The sequence below is a fragment of the Microtus oregoni genome, unplaced genomic scaffold (assembly GCF_018167655.1).
Source record: "Microtus oregoni isolate MIOR12 unplaced genomic scaffold, Mior012 000017F_ref0000208, whole genome shotgun sequence".
Classification (NCBI taxonomy): Eukaryota; Metazoa; Chordata; class Mammalia; order Rodentia; family Cricetidae; genus Microtus; species Microtus oregoni.
The window spans coordinates 20,140,633-20,162,032 of NW_024543076.1; the positions used below are offsets into that span (position 1 = coordinate 20,140,633).

Here is a 21,400-nt window from a genome sequence, read left to right on the forward strand (position 1 = left end):
TCCATACCTTAAAAGTACCATATCTACTGTGGAGATTAAACACTTGATCTGATCACTGTAAATGTTATTTAAAATGTTTTTTTTTTATCATTTCAGGGGAATCAGATCTATTTTCCTGCTGCTTTCAGAGCCTTTTGAATATGTTTGTACTCACTAGGAAAGGACATTTCTGTGAAATTAATCAAACAGGGAATTCAATGTTCCTTGTGATAATTTTGGGCATATCCCATTGGGAACTTTCAAGGCTGAGTTTGTATCTTTCCTGGGAAAGACCCCTGTGTTCCAGATCCTCATTCTTTCCCTACTTAGTTGTAAAGAGTGAAAAGCTAAGCCAATACAGACAGAATACACACAGAACTAATGACAGTGTGGATTTGCCAAGAAACTCTGCTGCAGGCTTCATTACTAAAATAAAATAAAAATATTTTAGGATAACACTTTACATGGATTAGATACAAATCAGCATCAAAATATTCTAAAGCACCATATTAATTTCATGATCTGCTGTCTTTTTTAAATAAAAGAAATATAAATTGGAAAATAAGAAAACATTTATACAAAACTAGAGATTGCAAGTTCTATTTTTTTTTGCTATTGTTTTTGGTTATTTCATAAAATAAACTGAAATCTTACTCTAGCCCTAGCTTTGTATTTTTGTCAGTTTTCATTCTGCTGGAGGCTGTTGTATGACTCATACCATACACGTGCTGGTTTTACCCCAAAGCTTAAAGAATCCCACTGGTTTTTTCGGAATCCCCATACCTGGGACATTGCTCAACCAAAGCCTTGAAAGCCTAGCATGTGGACTGAATCTCACCTGCAGAGGAGTTTGTAATTTTAGCTTGGTGGGGACATTTAAACACAGAATTCCCCGTGACTAAAGGTATCAGGAAGCATTTTTTAGAGCTGTCATTAGAACAGCAGGTAAGGGTGTCCCAGTAGAGAAGTATGTGGTCTAGGAAGGGTTGAGATTAATATAGAAGACCCTTATTAGGAATCCAAGGAGAAGTTAGGAGTAGGAAATGCAGTACATATAGCAACATACTAATTATTCAAGTTTGAATAAAAAAGAATTGTTACTTCTATCAAATCCCACTTTCAGAACTCTCTTGAGATAGTTACATAATGCCAGTTTTAAACACCCAGTCTACAGGTCATATTATCATGTTTGATGTGATATATCCTGCAGATATTGTATTTTCATAGATTTCCACATTGGCACTTGGTGAATAAAAGATTTTTGTTTCACAACTTGGCTGATTTTACTTCTAGGAGAAAAAGCATACAAAAGAAATGCCAAGATGGAAGAGTAGCCTTTCCTAAATCACCACAACTGCAAACAGCATGCTAAATTTGTGAATTTAGAAATTTTTGCCTACTAATATATAAATTCAAGTGCTTGAGCTACATCTAGGACTTACCATTTGTAATGAACTTTGTTTTATGTTCAAGAATCATTTTCTTCTGCACAGGACCAAACAGAAATGGCAAGTACTCAATTTGAATGTCAATACTGCACGGCATCGCTTCTTGGGAAGAAGTACATACTCAAGGATGATCATCTCTACTGTGTCTCCTGCTATGATCGGATCTTTTCTAACTATTGTGAGCAGTGCAAAGAGCCAATTGAATCGGATTCTAAGGTAGGTATCACTTCAGTTGACACCATCGCTGCTTAGGAACGGTGGGTAACTGCTTCAGAGTGGCCCTTGTCTCTGCATGTGGACTTTCTACCCACATTTTGTACCATATTATCATATCAAGTGCCGATATGTAGTGCTGCGGAATGCATGTTTTAATCCCACATTATCCTTAGGACAACTTTAAGTATATTTTCCTTTAAGTATATGTATGTGTGGTAGTTTTTAAGATGTTTTTAGGTAGTTTAAAAATGTAAAGAAGTTAAATTATTTCCCCAGAGTTTTACAACTAAATATTGAGTCACTTCTGGAATAGCTAATATATGCAAAAAATACATTTAAAAAAGAATTTGGAAACACAAAAATTTCAAAGCCTGTGCTTTCCAACTTAAAAATCTGCCTTGTCTCCTTTAGCCCCGAGACTGCTGCTTTGCACTTCACACTTCCTCCGCTTGGCTTGTTATTTCCTTTCTTTCTCGCCTTTGCTTTTACTAATGCTTTGTCATTTGTTTGCTTGAAGTCCCAAGGAATAATAAGATTCTGTAACCTAAAAATTAAAATGATCCCTGTAATGCTTTCTTGTAGGTTATAAAAGAACAACAGAGAAACTTAACAAATTCCAATGAGGTTATTTTTCAGTGGCCTTTAGTGACCAATCAAACAGGCCCCAGGCTTTTGCTCTTAATTACTCCAGAGAGTGTTTCTAGAGATAACAATATCAACACGTTCCTTCCAGCTAGGGGTACAATCTACTGCTACTAGGGTCCCAAGGGTGTCCCAACTTGTCTTAGAAAATGGCTTGTTTCATTGCAAGCCCATCTAATTGACTTTGTTTACTGTCTCAAAGGATCTTTGTTACAAAAACCGTCACTGGCATGAAGGTTGCTTCAAGTGCACCAAATGCGACCACTCTTTGGTGGAAAAGCCTTTTGTTGCCAAGGATGATCGCCTGCTGTGCACAGACTGTTATTCTAACGAGTGTTCCTCCAAGTGCTTCCATTGCAAGAGAAACATCATGCCAGGTGAGATCCAAACCCAGCTCCTGGCTCTGCCCAAGGAAGCCTCATCAGTCTTCCTCCAGCACCGGTGCCTCACAACACTGGTTTGAGGAAGTCAATGTTCTTGCCTGTTTTCTCTAATTCCTAATCGTCTGTTCTTCTTGATCAAAGTATATTGCAGTGCTCTTTAATTTTGTAATGTTATTACAGTGCTCAATGTTTTATTTTCATATAACCTAATTCACAGAAACATGTTGAGCCAGAGACAGCTCTAAGGGATAAAGCTTGTACCAGAAACACATGGGAAAATGCTCGGTCCTGAGCATAACCAATGGCTTTAAAAGGGATCATTCTTTATCAGACATTGGAGATAGTCCTCATTTTTTAATCAATCCATTCATTCATTCATTGTGTCTATTGTTTTTCTGTTGTGGGAAATGTTAGAGGACAATTTTTATAAGTCAGCTCTCTTTCCATGAAGTGGGATCAAACTAAAGTCATTAGGCATAGCAGCAAGCCCCCCCCCCCTTTTTTTTTTTACCAGTTTTGACTTTTCTTTTTTCATATGCTATTTTTTTTTCACTATACATACCAATCCAAGTTCCCACTTCCTCCCCTCCCCTCACTCCCTCCACATATCCTCCCACACTACTCCCATCCAGTCCTCAGAGAGGACAAGGCACACTGCCCTGTGGAAAGTCCAAGGCCCTCCCAACTATATCCAGGCTGAGCAAGGTATCAACCCAAAGAGAATACGTTCCCAAAAGCCAGTACATGCAGCAGGGATAAATCCTGGTGTCATTGTCAGTGACCCCACAGTCTGCCCTAGCCATGCAACTGTCAACCACATTCACAGGGACTAGTTTGGTCCTATACTTGTTCCTTCCCAGTCTGGCTGTAGTTGGAGAGCTCTCACTAGCTCAGGTAGACTTTTTCAGTGGGTGAACCCATCACGGTCTTGAGCTCTGCTCACATTCTTATTCCTCCCACTCTTCAACTGGACCTCTGGAGCTCAGTCCAGTGCTCCAATGCAGGTCTCTGCCTTTGTTTCCATCAGTTGCTAGATGATGCTCTCTGGTGGTTTTTAAGATATTCATCAATCTGACTACAGGGCAAGTCAAGATTGGGTCCCCTCCCTTCTATTGCTTAGGGTTCTAGCTGGGGTCATCCTTTTTGATTTCTGGGAATTTCTCTGGGGTCAGGTTTTGGATAACCCTATAATGGCTCCCTCAATCAAGATATCTCTTTCCTTGTTCTCATCTCTGACCTTCCTCCATCTTGACTACCCCATTTTCTCAAGTTTTCCTCACCCTTCCCCTTTACCCCTCTTCTTCCCCTTCCACCCTCCCTTCTCCCCCCAGCCCCATGCTCCCAATTTTGTCAGGCAATCTTGTTTGTTTCCAAATTCCAGGTGGATCTATATATGTTTTTCTTTGGGTTTACCTTATTACTTAGCTTCCCTAGAATCATGAACTACAGGCTCAATGTCCTTTGTTTATAGCTAGTATCCACTTATGAGTGTGTATATACCATATTCATCTTTTGGTGTCTGGGTTTCCTCACTCAGAACAGTGTTTTCTAATTCCATCTATTTACATGCAAAATTCAAGGTGTCATTGTTTTTTTTCCACTAACTAGTACATTAATGTGTAAATATACCACATTTTCTTTATCCATTCTTCAGTTAAGGGGCATCTAGGTTGTTTCCAGGTTTTGTATATTACAAATAATGTTACTATGAACGTAGTTGAACAAATGCCCTTTTGATATGATTGAACATCTTTTGGGCATATGCCCAAGAGTGGTATTGCTGAATCCTGAGGTAAGTTGATTCCCAGTTTTCTGAGAAAGCACCATATTGATATCCAAAGAGGTTGCACCACCAGCAATAGACGAGTGTTCCCCTTACTCCGCACCCTCTCCAGCATAAGCTATCATTGGTGTTTTAGATCTTAGCCATTCTGACAGGTGAAAGATGGTATCTCAGAGTCATTTTGATTTGTATTTCCCTGATGGCTAAGGATGTTGAACATTTCCTTAAATTTCTTTTGGCCATTTGGGATTCTTCTGTTGAGAATTCCCTGTTTACTTCTGTACCCCTCCTAGCTTTGTCCCTCTCTCAGATTTGCAGTCTCTTTGTCATTAACATTTGTTGTTACAGACATAAACACAAACAGGTATATAAATACAGCCTGTTGAAGGCGTTCAGGGTTTCCTGCAGGTTTGTGTGTTCCAGGACTGACCATGTAGGATCAGATAACTGAACAGGGGCTAGTCCTTAGGAAATAATAACAATCCCTCTGTCCGCATCTCAACAGCTGTTAGTCATAGCTCTTCACTTAGTCGTGGGGCCCCATGACATTTTCCCCATCTGTGTTAGAGCATCAGCTGTTGTTGGAATTGTTCAGGTCTTGTTTAGGAAGCCATGCTGTTGAGATTTCACTGGTGTAGCTTCCTTCTCATACCAAAAGGCACTCATAACTGATAACTCATAACTAATCTCACGGCAGAGTTTTGTTCCTCTGGCTCTTAAAATCCCGCCCCCTCTCTCCCTTTCCTAACCCTGTGGACAGCAGCATAAGAACATGAATCAGTCAACCCCACCTGGAAGCACTCTAATCAATATTACTACTACCACTATTATTAATATAAATTCAAATTCAGAAGCCATTTCCATAACCTGTATCACAGAAGTAGTGCCCTGGGCATTTATAATTATGTGTCTAATGACAGCTATGACTCAATCTGTCTGAACCATGAACCAGTCCAAATCTCGACATGCAGGGCTTCCCCATAACTTTTCCAGAAACTGCAGGGGTTTTCTGTGCATGATCTACTCTTATCCTAGCAGAACTATAGCAATTTTTCTTTTCTCTAAGGAATATCTCGGAAACTACAAAATGTTTTTCTAAAAGTTTTTTTTTTACTATTTATTTATACAGCAATACAGTTTATTATGATTATACTTAAAATATTTTAAATAATTGAGGCATGTTTTCTTAAAGAAAACACAAGTATGCCTAGCTTGTTCTAACAGAGTCTTACTTTGGAATCCAGGTTCTCGAAAAATGGAATTTAAGGACAACTACTGGCATGAAACCTGCTTTGTGTGTGAGCACTGCCGACAGCCGATAGGAACCAAGCCTCTGATCTCGAAAGAGAGCGGCAATTATTGTGTGCCATGCTTCGAGAAGGAGTTCGCTCACTATTGCAACTTCTGTAAGAAGGTAACTATCAAAAGAGGGTGAAGCTATGGGAACTTCCAGAACACTGTTGTTGTTTTTGTTCTTTGGCTGCCTTATATATTTGGAATGAAGTGACCCCATCATGCATGAGGTAGCCTTTAAATTTCAACACAGTCCGAACTAAAATTCTCATAATGAAGATGTCTTGCTCTTGGAGTAGTATAAAATTCCACCTTAGATCATGGATCTAATGTTCAATAACACAGATGATTTGACCTCCCAGTCGCATTAACTGTTGTATAGAAACTTTGTTCTGGAACACCTACATTTCCCTGTGCTTCCTAGACGACAATTTTGATCCATTTAGTATTAACTGTTTCAGAGAAATATGGATTTGCCCCTCAGAATGATTGACGGGAACAGGTACTAGAAACCCTGCCTTTTATTTTCTAGTTACTAAAGTCTCTTCTGATCTTGAGGCTTTGTGTTCTCAAGGAGAAGACTGGTAGGTAAGTATAGCAGATTATGAGAGAAATCCAGCTCTCTTGAAGACACAAAAAGCCCAAGAACTGCAATTTCCTTCATTTCCCACTCCAGCACAAAAGCAAGCGCCCTCTCACTCATTTTCCCATTCAAAGCATACTTTCCAGAGGGGAAATGTCATTTTTAGAAATAAACATGACCTAGCAGTTCATCCTCCAGGCTTTTATGTGAAGAGCAACTCATGTCCATCATCTTGATGAAGCCTGCCTATACTCATAAAATATATACTGATACTCTCAAAGAAAGCCTTGACACGTGAAGCACCACGAGTTTAAAATGGCACTGAGGATTGTAGGAGAACGCTGAATCATGACAAGGGATTGTGCTGGCTCCTGAACACTGTGATTTGTTAACTGCCTTGACAGCTCTCAAAACCACTGTGTATTTCCATCTGGACAGCTCATTATACTTTCTCCAGGTGCATACACAAGCATACATAGTACGGCAAATTTCTGCTTATATTGGTAATACCAGTGTTACCTATGGAAGAAAGTAACCAACGCACTCATCAGACTTATAATTATTCTATTATATAGAATATAATAGAGTAGTAACAACATGGGAGATCATTCACTACCTGAAAGTCTCTATTGCCTTTCCAGAAATGCTGGCTTTGAAAAGGATGATTCGAGCAACAATCAAACCCTGTGCTATGACCACATGACATAAGAAGCCTCATGGCTTCCAGAGTCAGTGGCATTTATAGCACATGCTGGAAACAAAATGAGTAGGCTTCTCTTGTTCTGAGAGGTTTCAAACTTAGGTTTCAGTTTAGGCTAATGCGTTAATGAAACTTGTGGGAAGTCCGTATAATTTATTGGACACAATAGTCTTCCTTTCAATGTTATTATAAAGACTCAAGATACCTGGGACAAAGTGCTGGATTTTTCAGGCTATGGAAGACTGTAGCTATATGGAGGACAGGATTTGAAGCCAGTAGAAGCTTATGAAATGTTCTTATTGGGTTGTAGACAGATGATGACTCGTTACTTTCTATTTAATTTTTAGACTACACACTCTTTAAGAAAAGCTGGATATAAATGATTGTGATCAAAACTAAAAAAAGATTCTATTCGATTCAATCCAGAAGCAAAACTTGGCTTAAATAAACCAAACTTATTGTCAACCAGACTTTTATGTTTTCCCTCAGCAATTTTGTTTTGTTACACTAGAATTTGCTACTTAGAAATTGGTGGTTCAAACTGTAAGTGCTTCAGATTCAAATTCCTCAGGATAAAAATAAAATTAAATGTGTCCTCAAGCTCTTTAACTGCTCTCTACTGTGTCCATAATCCTCACTGTCAGGCTAAGGAGATGCCACTATGTGGGGAGTCCATGCTGTAGAGCCAGGTTAGATGAAATGGAGAACTCAAAGTTGAGTGAGAAAGTCTTTGTCAAAAAGAAAGGGGGGAAGTGCTAGACAAGGATATTTAATGTCAGCGTCTAGCCTCTACAGAGATGCACAGATAGACATGCACACTCACACACACATGTACACAGAGACAAACACACACACATACAGATAAACACACACACACACACATACAGACACACACACACACACACACACACACACACACACACACACACACCAGAGAAGAAACGTGTTCTAAGTCAATGGTCAACCAAGGCTTAAATATTAGACTTCATCTTTGCTGTCTGTTTCTTCAAAAGGAATATAATCACGAGCAAACTTTTTATTCCCAAATATTCCAGAGCTCTGGGATATATTATTTTGCTAGGAATCCATTTTTCAAGTTTCAAATCTTCTAAGCACTGCCTACAAATCATTTGACCAAACAAATCAAAGGAAGCATGATTTCGCCTATGCCTGCTGTCAGGCGTTTGAAGTCAGTGGGAGGCATTTTAAATTGCTTTTCTTCCCACATACTGCTGTGCTCCTCATTTCCTTATGCAGACAATACAGTATACAGTACAGTATACTGCTGTGCTCCTCATTTACTTATGCAGAACAGTATAGTAGGCTTTTTTTCATTCTAGAAAATTTGACTTTCTATCAATTATCTTTACTTTCTGAGAAACTTGATATAAGGTTAAAGTGTGTTTAGAATATTTTTTCAAAGACCCATATAATAAACAAACAGTATGTCTATGTTTGACAGCAACGAAAGCTAGCTTAAAGTATGCTTACATTTTTAAAAATCTAGTAAAATTGATACAGATCTGTTGCAGCCATCTTTATCATCACATTCCTTGGTCTTTGTAAGAGACAGACATGAACATATTCCAGTGTCCTCCACAGCTGTATGAAGTCAACATGCATGGATTTGAAGAAACAGATGATTGTAAAGCAGCCACACTGGAATACTTAACCAGTATCTATCAACCTGATTCTCAAAAAAGACATTTCCACCTTTCAAAGAACATGAGGAATAAATTGATTTTTAAAAGAATGTATTATCGGTTAAGTAATAAAATATCTTCCTGGAACGCATAGGGTCCTGGGTTCAAAACCCCAGCACTATGCCAGCATTATAAAGAACAAATAAGCATCTGAGCCTCAATACACCATACTGATTCATGACTTCATGCCCAGCTTTTATGTTCATACAGGAATCATACAGGTCTCCATTTGAGACCTGAAGTGAAAAACTCACCCATTAGATTCAAGCCCTTTTTTGTTCAAAGTACGGTACTAGAATGTCTTTCCCACATGGCTGAGCACACAGATGGTACAGTACGTGCAAGTTCAGTGCAATTCCTCAGTGAGGGTAGTGAGTGACCCTGTCATCCATCACTTAAGGGCTGTCCATCTACAGAAGGACCGAGTCTATACCATGTAGCACTGTTGAGAATATCCAGAAATGATCATTCCTAATCCAGTACTGGGGATGGGGTAAAAAGTGAGTCTTTGCTCCCAATGATGGTGCTTGTTCATCAGTTCCACCCAGGATATCCACAACTGAGTCTCTCAGACTTGCAGTGACCTTTCAAGAAAAAGTACTGTGACTTCTGTTTCATTTTCTCATGTTTTCCGGAATTCTTCAATGTCAGATATTGTTATAAATATGTAGAGTAGAGTTATGGTAACCTTAACAAAAGATCTTGGGAGTTGGAAATAAGAAGAATTACAGAAAGGTGAAGTCAATCAAGCTCCTGCTTCCTTCATGATCTTCCCAGGTCCAAGAGGTTTCTACCTCTATTCTGATACATTCTTTAAGAAAGTTGGACTTATTCTTATTTTTGAGGTTCTGTATAATCCTTGTAATATTTTGTTTCTCTTATTGTTTTCCAAAACTTAAAGAGGTTTTCAAGGGAACAAGCACCCTAATGCAAAATACTAGAGAGTTCAGAGCACAAGTGTCAGCATGGAGAAGCATCATGAGAATGTCTGAATTGCACGGGTACCCACTCATTGCCTTCTGCTAATGCCTTGACAGGTGATAACTTCCGGTGGAATAACCTTCCGTGACCAGTTATGGCATAAAGAGTGCTTTCTGTGCAGCGGCTGCAGGAAAGAGCTTTGTGAGGAGGCATTTATGTCCAGGGATGATTTCCCATTCTGCTTGGATTGCTACAACCATCTTTATGCGAAAAAGTGTGCAGCCTGCACCAAACCCATCACTGGTAAGTGCTTTGGCTCATCATGGTTCTTCCATGATCCGGTTAGTACTATGTAAAATGCTACCTAATTAATTTAGGAAATGCAAATAAAAACATATTTTTATCTACTACATTTCCTTTTGGGATAAACACAAATAGATACTCATTTATGAATTTAAATTTTACATGGGCACCTCAAGGAAATGACAGGATACAATTTGGGTGTTTGTACATTGTAAAAAGTAATTAATTTAATCCCAGCGCTCAGGAGGCAGGGGCAGGCATCGATCTCTGGGAGTTTGAGGCCAGCCTGGTCTACAAGAGCTAGTTCCAGGACAGATACCAAAGCTACAGAGAAACCCTGTCTTGTAAAACCAAAAAAAAAAAAAAGTAATTAACTGAATGGTATGGTTTCTAAGGACAGTCATAGTCCAAGGAAAGACAATGGGTTAGCTAAAAGGTCAGAGAAGGCCCCGGTAAGGAGGCCCAATTTGAGACTCAAGAATTGAGAGGGCAGAGGACTATTACAGAATCAGAATCCCACTTATTTCCAACAAAAGTCAAACGGATTTAAAACACAAAAGGTTTTAATTAAACTATTGTATAAAATAGCCAAAGCTGTAATTAGAGTAACATTGAACAGGAATTAATTTCATTTCTTTTTTAAGATGCTTTAAGCAAACATATTACTGCCTTCTCTGTATTCACTGGCAGCAACTTGATTATGAAAGAAAACAATATAGTATTCAACTAAAGAATAAAGTGCATGAGACATGGTTTGAAAAATAACATAGGTGACAAATCCATCCATGCTAAGCAGCTTCTCGCAGGGTTGGAGGAGCATATTGTGTTTACCTCAGAACTGTCTCTAAAGCATTAATCCTGTGGTAAAGATGCTGAAGCCAGCATGAGACTTGGAAAACCCAGAACCTGTTCTTCCAGGCAACTTATTGTCATTAATAATGTGACAGAGATGTATTTCCATTTCTGTCCTCAGTATTCTTAGTTCATATGTCATTTTTTAGCTCAGTTTGTGTAACACCAAATTAAAGGTTATTCCCTTTCTTCCCCTTCCTCTTCTGATCTCACCTATTTCTCTCTCTGTCTCTCTCTCTGTCTCTCTGTCTCTCGTGTGAGTGTGTATGTTGAATTTACATGAATTTTCTAATGAAGGAAAACATTTTCTCTGCTAAGCTAAACTTGAAGGCTTTCTGCCTACTTGAAAAGGGAGGAAGTGGCCCTCCTTATTTGTTATTTATTATTTAAGCACAATCCTGTTTGTTTACCCAGGGGGCACCATATTTTTCAGATTTACACTGGTCCATAGGTTGTGTTTGGCTAGCAGACAGGTTTTACTTGGCCAATATTTAATTTACAGGGTTAGGGAGGAGACTAATATAAAAACCATTGTTACAACTAAAAGCACATTGAGAGCTGGTGACAGATGGTCTGACTGCCTTCACATTCCCAAGTCATTCTCCCAAGCAGCACGGTGACCACCCTATTGTAGCAGCCAGGTCTTCTCTGTTCCTAACACACCCTCTTTCTCTGTCATTCAACTATGTTACCTTTTTGGCTTACAAGGTTCCATGTTAACAGTTCCAGATTGTTGGGCTTCTCAGCATGGGTTCCTAACCACTCTGCTCTCCTATCTTCTGTTCATCTGGCAGCTCCTGCAAAGGGAGGCAGCTACCAGTTCCATCACCTTTAGTTAGGACATGGGACGTTTGGAAGTTTAAACGCATCAGACTCCAGAACCTGCTTAGTAAATTCTCCCATCACAGTCTGCTCTAATTTCATTTGAACTGGGCTAGAACGAGTGGTCCTCTGATGAGGGAACTAAGAGGTTAAATAATGTAAAATATTTTTACAGTGCTTAAAGAATTCTAACAGCTAGCAGGGATCGCATGGAGGCTACGCAAGCCCTGACCTTAATGGTGTTCAATTCTGATCCATCACAGACCCATGTGCCTAAATGGTATTTCTGGTAAATGTTTCATCAGCCAACTGCATGAAACTTCATTCAGTATAGACAGAGACCAACAGTTTTACACAGAAACATAAAAGACTAGACCCCAGGTTAATCTAAATTGATGGTGTTTATGTGAGAGGAGTCAATCTAAAGGAATTTCTAAGGATTGTCTTGGACTGAAATGCCTGCAAAAACTGCTAGATCACTCTTATATTTCTTAAATATATGTAAAGCCCTAAAGTAAGGCTTCTAAAATGAACTGTCTGGGTTAACACAATAGGGAATCCTCGGAATGCTCTGTGTTTATCTTCAGAAGTTGTGAATTCATGCAAGCACTTAGCCGTCTTAGGAGCTATGCTTTCTTACAGGGAACTTCAAGTTCAGGAAACTTGCTGTACATTGTGGTGACTACAGCAGGTGATAATGCATTACATCATTGAAAATCTATAAAATACTGAATTTTAAAAGATATATCTGAAGTAATGCATGTTATCTAGATAGACTTAGGTATTCCACAGTGTTTGCATATACCATGACATCATGTTATGTACTGTAAATATATACAATTAAAAATCAATGTTTTAAGAGAAGCTGTTTCTATTAGGATGCTTTTAGTATAGTATCCTATGTTAACTAACTCCACCTAGAGGTGGTTTAATGTAATTTGCTGATACTATTACAATGAATTGACTTTATTTGAACTAACAGATATAACTATGATTTTCTTTTTTCAGTTTTATTTTTAATTAAAATATAATTATGTCACTTCTTCCCTTTACTTTCCTCCCTTCATCCCTTCCCATTTCTCCTTCTCAGACTCCTCCCACTTTCCTCCTCATTCTCAATTGGATACTCTCTTTTCCTTTGATTATTGTTGCAACATGCACACACATGCAAAAATATATAATAAGTATAGTCTACTGAGTCTGTTTTTATTGTTTTTTCAATATGTTTTCAGAGATGACTACTTTGTACTGTATAACCAATTAGGGTAGAAATCCCTGGGAAAGGCTAATTCTCCCTTTCTCGGCAGTCATTAGTTACTTGTGTTGCTTTGTCTAGACATTGGAACCAGCGAGATCTTTTGTCCCTCTAGGTCTTGTTAATGCAGCTATTTCTAGGAGACACAATCTCAGCCACTTCACAGTCCTCTGCCCTTTACAATCTTTCCATCCCCTTTTCAAAGACTTGCCCTGAGATTTAAAGTGCAGGACCTATGTTGTACATGTAACTGTTGAGGCTGGGCTGATCTCCACATCTTGTCCGGGTGTGGTTTTCTGCAATGGCCTCCATTTGCTATAAGAGATGGAAGCCGCACTTATTTGTGAGTGTAATACTTAGAATGTATAACAACATTTATCTCTCCCTTTTTAAGGTGTTCACTACCTCTTGAACTATCTGAGCTAGATGAAGTAGCTTGACCTAGCAAAAGTGCTCTTAACCTGGTATTAACAGACCTTGGTTCTGCCTGTACTGCTAACCGCTGTGTGACTATGGGCAAATACCGCCCCCTGGAGGCCTGCTCTTGCCATATCTACAAAATGATTGGGAAAGGATTGCCTTCCCTTCATTTCTTTTTATTTAGTGAAAATGGAGTTTCAAGCTCTAAACTTTATACAGATGGGAGCACTAAGGTTCCCAGTTATGTTCCTCACAGAGATAAAGTTAATTTAGTGAGGTTAACAGCACGGACTGGGAAGCCAGACTGCAGAGTTTGAGTCAGATCTTGCCAGTTGGTGACCTTAGATGAGAGGCTGGACTTCTCTGTTCCTTGGTAGATATTTGTCTACAAATTGAAGATGCTGCTACTATCTACTCTATGAAGGTTAGATGAGGGCTATATATACACATTCAGGCTTAGACTGAAGAGTGGCAAACTTCAAAACTCAATAAACTACCCTTTTACTGACTTTTCAGGTACAAATGAAGCTAGATGAAGTTGGTGTCAAAGATCAGTTTGCTTTCTTCTTCTTTTATTCTTTTTGAGCCCTGGCTAGCCTGGAACTCAATATGTAGACTAGGCTTGCCTTGGACTCAAATAGACCTGACTGCCTCTGCCTCTCAAGTAGCTGGGATAAAGGATGTGTACTACCATACCCAGCAGCAGATCAGTTTCCTAAAAGACTGTAAATGACTCTGTTGACCTAAATAAGAAAACACAACTAAATCTGAAAAAAATTATAAAAACCTCAAGGGTTGGACTAGACCTTACTGTCCTATTGCTATATGCTTTCTTTTTCTTCTGTGTTAAACTATATATTTACTTTTACGTTTGCCACTTGTCTGTGGCTTGCTAATTAAATTGAGAATAACTCATAAGCATCAAAGTCCTACCTATTCAATAGTTAGTTTTACTGAGAAAGATTATTTATGTACATATAAAACCTTATTCTTAAAGCTACTAAAACTTAAGAAGATAATTAAGTGGTATATATCTTAGTGTTTCTATTTCTGTAATAAAACACCATGAATAAAAGCAAATTACGGAGGAAAATGTTTATTTAAATTATGCTTCCATATCATGGTTCATCACTGAAGGAAGTCAGAACAGGAACTTTAGAACGGAAAGAACCTGGAGGCAAGAGCTGATGCAAAGTCCATGGATGGGTGCTGCTTACTGGCTTGCTCCTCATGGCTTGCTCAGTCTGCTTTATTATAGAACTCAGGACCACCAGCCCAGGGATGGTTGCACCTGTAATAGGTATGGACCTCACTCACAAGTCACTAAGTAAGAAAATGTCCTACAGTCTTGCCTACAGCTTGTCTTTGTGGAGCCATTTTCTCATTTGAGGTTCTTTCCTCTCGGAAAACTCTAGCTTGAGTCAAGTTGACATAAAACCAGACAGGACTAGTTTACTCTCATTGTAAGATAATAATTACATTATAATGGATACATAAACGATATGTTTAATAAAGAAAATTGAGGTAAGATCTTGGTTTCTTTATGAGCCAAACTCAGTATAAAGACAGAAAGATGGCCCAGTGGTTAAGAGAACTTACTGCTCAATCATGAGGACCAGAGTTCAGATCCCAGCACCAACACTGCATAACTCACACCCACTTGTAAATTCAGCGCCAGTGGTTCTGACACCTTGTCTGACATACTCAGGCACCTGTACATACATGTGCACTGATAGACACATATATAAACATTTTAAATAAAAAGACCTTAGCTAAAAGTCCATTATCATTTTCAGAGAACTAACCTGAAATAGATTCATAGTCACAACTTGAGATTCTTTATCTCATGAGAGAATTGGGCAGTGCGTGTGGGGTCAGCACAGGAAATACTTTCTTCACTCCAGCTGTGATAAGCAAGGCACCAGTAACCCATAACATGAACACTCCTTGTCCACTTATCAAATGCAATGAATGGAGCCAACCTGTAACATCGATCACCTCTCAGCTTCTGGAACTTTTCTTTTTCCTATGACTATTCAGCATTTGTAGTGGGAGCTGTGGGGCTGCATTCTGCCACCCAGCTCCTGCCACCGGCTAGCTTATGCCCCGAAATAACAACACACAAACTGTATTCATTTAAACACTGCTTGGCCCATTTCTATCTTGCCTCTTCTAGGCTAACTCTCACATCTGGACTAGCCCATTTCTTATCATCTGTGTAGCACCGGTCTTACCGGGAAGATTCTAGCCTATGTCCATCCTGGGTCGGTGCTTCATCGCATGCCCTGGGAGTGGGGCATGGCGTCTCTCTGAGGCGTCTGCTCCTGAGAGGAGAGCTGTCGAGTCTGAGCTCACTTCCTCTTCCTCCCAGCATTCTGTTCTGTTTTCTCCACCCACCTGTGTTCTAACCTATGAGGGCCAGCCAAGCAGTTTCTTTATTTTTTTAACCAATGACCTTCCTCCATCAAGCATTCTTTGTCGGACTGAAACTGTATTAGACAGACAGGGATCAGTGCTTTAGTGAGTGCTTTAAGAAGTAACTTAGCTCAAGTAAAGACAAAATTAAAGTGATGAGGGCTGAAGGCCTTCTTGGAATTTATCTTTGAGTAAGGCGAGCAGGTATCTAGAGTGAAGAGATTCCTCTGTTTACACAAGAACTCTGAACTGAAGCTGCTGCAGAGCCAGGCACTAAACTTGTTACTGGAGAAGAGCTCTATGAAAATCTGGAAGAAATTCTCAACTTGGTCTTTGGAAAATTGTGTCTCAAATCTCCCCGAATAGGATTTCCTCCAAATAACATGAAGCATGGAGAAATGAAGGAATAGGAAAATTGAAGTCACTAAAACATCAAGCCCCAGGCTCAGAAATATACATTTCTTTTATTATGTTTTCAATTTGCAGCTAAGAAAACTTGCTCACAGGAAGAGTCGGGCAAAATGCGTTCATGTTTGCATATTGTGGGCTTCTATCTTCCCACTGCACACTGGTTTCCTGACTCTTGTAGTTTTCATCTGCCTCTGCCCCAAAACAATTAAAAGAAAACAATACATATCAAGATTTATTTTACTTCCTTAGATTACAGCAGAATTGAGCCAGGAATCTTATATGGCTGAAGTTCTTAGCTGGATATGAGGCCAGAGAGCCACACCCTATGGAGTTAAATGTGTCCACATTGTCTTGCTAACCACTCTATTCAATAGTTTCTAGCTGACTTCTCAATCTGTTCATTGAAAAGAATGGATTACTTTTTGCCTCCAATTCCCTTCCAGGTCTCAGAGGTGCCAAGTTCATCTGCTTTCAAGACCGCCAGTGGCACAGTGAGTGCTTCAACTGTGGGAAGTGCTCCGTCTCCTTGGTGGGCCAAGGATTCTTGACTCAGAACACGGAGATCTTCTGCCGCAAGTGTGCCTCCGCGGCAGACGCGTCTGACGCGTAGGAAGAGACGGTCTCTCCCCGACCTGAAACCCACTTTGCCTTTGCTCTCACTAAAAGGGGAACTCAGTGGCAGTAATACTCTTTGTTTGTATTTTAGAAAGCAGTTTAGTACAGGGTACATAGCAGGAAAAGGCTAGTATACTTTATAATTGAACTCTATAATAAGAAACACACAAAACACAGTCTAATAAGAAAATGAATTACTAAGCCACAAAGCTCTATCTCCTTGCAAAATAGTGCACTCTGCTGTTAGAAACATGGGATAATACCTCTTCATTTATTGAGTATATGGCCTATATTTAGTAATTGTGAATACTGCTGATAAAGGACGTTTTTCAAAACTACAGAAGGAAAACAAGATCCAGTTGAGAAGTAGACAAGAAACAAATGTTTGCCTTTTAAACTAGCTGGTTATACATGGCACGTTAGACTGAATATGAATAGTGGAAGAACAAGATTTATGAAAAATCAATTAGTAATTATCACACTCAACAACCTTATCATTTTAGAATCATTCTTTGTTTCGCAAGTACTGAATAAGAGCTGAGAAACAAAGCTGCGGAGTTTTCTTGTACACAAGGCTTCCACCCTCAGCTGCCCCTTAGACAATGAAATTGGACAACTATGGTACCTTTATATTTAGATACAAAGGCCTTCATCCCTATCTGAGCAGAGCCAAGCATGCATTTTCATTAGATTTAGATTACAGATTCAAATACGTTTTAGATTAGTTATATTTTCAAAGCCCACATAGAATTTCTAAATGTTTACAGATTTCATCTATTCTCTTAAATGAATTTAATCAAAATAATTGTTGATCCCAAAGGCAAACCATTAAAGTAAATGAATTATTAGATTTTCACTCATGAAAATGAATGTTAGGGAAGCAGTTCAATGTTAGAACACGAGTTTCATCCAGATAGCTAAGGTATAATAGGATGCATAATTATTTCTAAGCCTTATACATTTTGCCTTTGAAAACTATATAGATAACTAATGGTCAAACATAAAAGTGGACTAAAAAGCAACCTAGTAAAAGTAATAACTTACAAATAATACTTCACTGTTGATAACTCAGAACCTGCAAACAAACACAATATAAGAAAGTGGGAGGCAGAAAAGCCCTCCTTAGTTCTTTCGTGATTGAATCACCCCCTGTCCTGAAGCCAACCAACCCCAGAGCTGCAGTCTGTGTATGACCAGGACTTCCAAACCCTAAGCAGTCAATCCAGAAATCAACATTTATTCTGTCAGCAAGGACGTTTTAGTGGGAATTCTGCCATGATATAAACAACCCTTGTTTCAAGCACCAATCGATCATCATTAAATGAAATTGCATAGGTAAAATTAATCATACTGATTATTTTGTGATCTAGAAAATAATTCACTCACAACTGTAAAAATCTAAATTCTTCAAAATTTAAATAGATATACAAGATATGGTATTGTCTCTGTTAACCAATTACAGATAATCATGTAGCACATGATATTCCCTGATTAAACAATTAAATAGATCATGTGTTTGTAATGGTACATGGGAAAGAGTAGGGTAAGGGTTGCATTTAAACTTTTTATAGTACTGAAGTTCAAACCCAGGACCTTACACATGCTGTGCAAGAACTCTACCATGGGGATAGATCCCTACCCTTTGCACTTAATCTTAGCAATTAAATACATAAAATCATTTGCCAGATAAGCATTTTATTATCCTTTCTTAGTTATAGTTCATAAATATATAGAAATAGTTACCAATTTTTGTATTGCTTAGTAACCAAATATATATCTAATGTGCATTGCCTAGAGTTAAAAGTCATGCTTCTGGGACTTTGAGGTGGTGGGAGGGAAGATCTGGGTTTAAAAATATGACAGTCTCACTACAAAGACCCTTCCACAATGCATAAGGCAAGCACCACTGAAGATACAGCATTCATATGAAAAACGATTAAGAAAGACTTCTTGCCAATGACACACACAAAGATAACTGTGGAAAAAACATGGATGATTTATTTGATTTATAAATGGAAAATTATCCTTACTGGCTTATTAAAAAATGGGATGGACTGCCTCAGTAAGCAGTGGGCATTCATGATGCAGGGTGACATCTGCATGGGCAGGGAAGTAGTTAGAAGCAAGCCTTTCACCAGATGGCTTGGAAGTTGCAGAGAGGCTGTGCTATACAGAGCAGGGAGAAATGAGATTGCTACAAGCAAAAGTCAGAGGAAGGGGAAAATGAACTGTCAGGATAAAAAGTACAGATGTATATATAATAGGTCATGGAAGTTGCCAGTGTTCATAGCTAGCACAGACAGGAAAAGGCTATGACAGTGTTCAAGGACAGTTATATCTACATGTATACTGTGTGGGATAGGACCAGAGTGCACAGGAGTTCACCAGGTGTTTCCCACTGTTCCTCGTGTGCATGGTGATTGGTGAAAGGGAGAGAACAAGCGGAAGTTCAAACTTAGGGCTGTGTTGGCTGACGAAGTGAGTGTACATGTCAACAAATCAAGATACTCAACATTGCTATATTTGGGGTTGAAGTTGATAAAACAGAATTTTCTTCTGTTAAGGAAGATGGGTAGGATGCCCAAGGGCTCGAGTTTTAATTAACAAAACCATTAAAATCTTTGACTGAGATAAATTAGCACCAGTGGAAAACTGAGATATGATCATATCACAAATCATGGTTCACAGCTCAGTCATTATGACTTTAGGAACATCACATTGTACATTGCAGTAGAAGAGGTCAGGGACAGTGAAAAATGTGTGCCTCTGAGCACAAGTGACCTTCAAAAACCATTACAGAATACCAACGTGGAAAATCAGCCTCAAATCATTTTTGATGTTGGTAATATCACTTTTTAATGTAAGTGTAAAAGTATTTTGTAAAGTACTTGACATGTTGACATAGTTCATGTGTTAAATTTAAAAATGAATGTTACACTATGATATGGTTATATTTAACTGAGCAAATAAATTATTCTCCAATGCTTTAATGGATATTTCATATCTGCAGCTGCCATAACACAGATTTTTGTTTTACAAATGGTGGTTTTCAGAAGTTTCTTATATTGAATAAACATATACTTCACATGGTAGATATTCTTGAAATGGGTTTTGGGGATTTTTGATATTAGCTGTAAACACAACAGATATAGAATAATTTCTTTAGAATTTCTACTTCTATTTCATGCTTCTTGCCTTATAATTTTTACAATATATAAATTACTATATTTGGGTATCATCTCAAGGCACAGATAGAAAAATACCCTAGCTAAGTATTGATCTGAATGTGATGCCTCTACTGCTAAATAAACTATGTGCTACCTGACTCTTTCTTACAGTAGTCAGATTTAGAATACTAGTAAATCAAAAAAATCTAATTACTCTTCCTGAGACCAGAAGAGTTCACTTTAGATTTTCCTGCCATAGCTCAGACTCTTTTCCTAATATTTTCTGAGTCAAAGGAGATGTTAAAACTGTTGCTAGTTTTAGGCTCTTATCTATTTTATTAAAATTAAAGTTTTTGTAAAGCATTACTTTTTCAAATCCACACTTTCACTCTATAATTACTCTAGAAAATAAATTTTTTTAGTAATTGAACAAATAAATATTTGGGAAAAATGCCTCTAAATAGATATTTAAAGTTTTTCTTTGATATAATGATTTTGAAAGGTCATGTTGATTGTGAGCCCAGAGGGGCAGGGAGATAAGTGGCACTGGAATGTATGATGTGAATTCCACACAGAACCAATAAAAGGAAGGAAGGAAGGAAGGAAGGAAGGAGAGAGAAAGAAAGAAAGAAATAGAGAGAGAAGGGAGGAAAGAAGTAAGAAGGGAGGAAGTAATAAAGAAAGAAAAAGAAAAGAAAGAGAAGAAAGGAAGGAAAGAGAGAGAAAAAGAAAAAGGGAGAAAAGAAAGGAGAAAAGTCATGTTATTTATATGTATATATGAAAGTTAAAGCTTAAGTCTTGAGTCTTCAATTATTGTTTCTTCAACTAGAGTCAATCTATCAGTGGGTATTATGGGATCTTGGAACACTGCCTTCATCCTGAACTTTTTCCCCCAACGAACACTGAACCTTTAGATCTCATTAACGTACCAGGAACACATTATATAGTGTCACCATCAAGAAATGTGTGGGGGCTGAAGAGTTGGTTCAGTCATTAGAAGCCCATGCTACTTTTGAAGAGGATCAGAGTTGGGCATCTCACAAGGAAGTCTAGTTCCAAATCAGCAACTATAACTTGAGCTCCAGGGAATCCAGTGCCTCTAACCTCTGCAAGCACTTACACTCCAATGAGCACACACACACAAAATTAAAAATCATTTTAAAAAGTAAAAAGAAAGAAAGGATGGGTACAGTGGGAGCTCCTGTAATCCAGAGAAAGGATAGAGAAGGAAAATTGGAGACCAGAGCATTGAAGCTTGGCTGAGAACACAGTAAGACATGGTTCAAAGGAGGAAAGCATTGTCTCAAAACTTTGAGCTCTTCACTGATCCCTATAAAACTTAAGAAAGTATACCACAAGGGCAGATGTCAACTCAGAAATTACAAAATCTGAATTTTATATAAAGTATATATTACCAACACAACAGAAAGATGCCATCAGAGAAGATGGTAAGACTCTTCCTTTAAACCATACAAATTTCTTCTCAGAA

The 21,400-nt window shown here is 38.4% G+C and overlaps 1 protein-coding gene across 1 annotated transcript in view; it reads left to right on the forward strand.

Moving 5' to 3' along the window:
• Fhl5 (four and a half LIM domains 5) overlaps window positions 1-16,739 on the forward strand; it is a 38,254-nt gene extending 21,515 nt beyond the window's left edge. Inside the window, exons 2-6 of the mRNA XM_041667702.1 lie at window positions 1,473-1,643; window positions 2,488-2,662; window positions 5,696-5,865; window positions 9,768-9,954; window positions 16,573-16,739. Coding sequence (XP_041523636.1) covers window positions 1,485-1,643; window positions 2,488-2,662; window positions 5,696-5,865; window positions 9,768-9,954; window positions 16,573-16,739 — 858 coding nt within the window. The 5' untranslated portion in view covers window positions 1,473-1,484. The remainder of the gene's footprint in view (window positions 1-1,472; window positions 1,644-2,487; window positions 2,663-5,695; window positions 5,866-9,767; window positions 9,955-16,572) is intronic.
• Window positions 16,740-21,400: the final 4,661 nt, after the last annotated feature.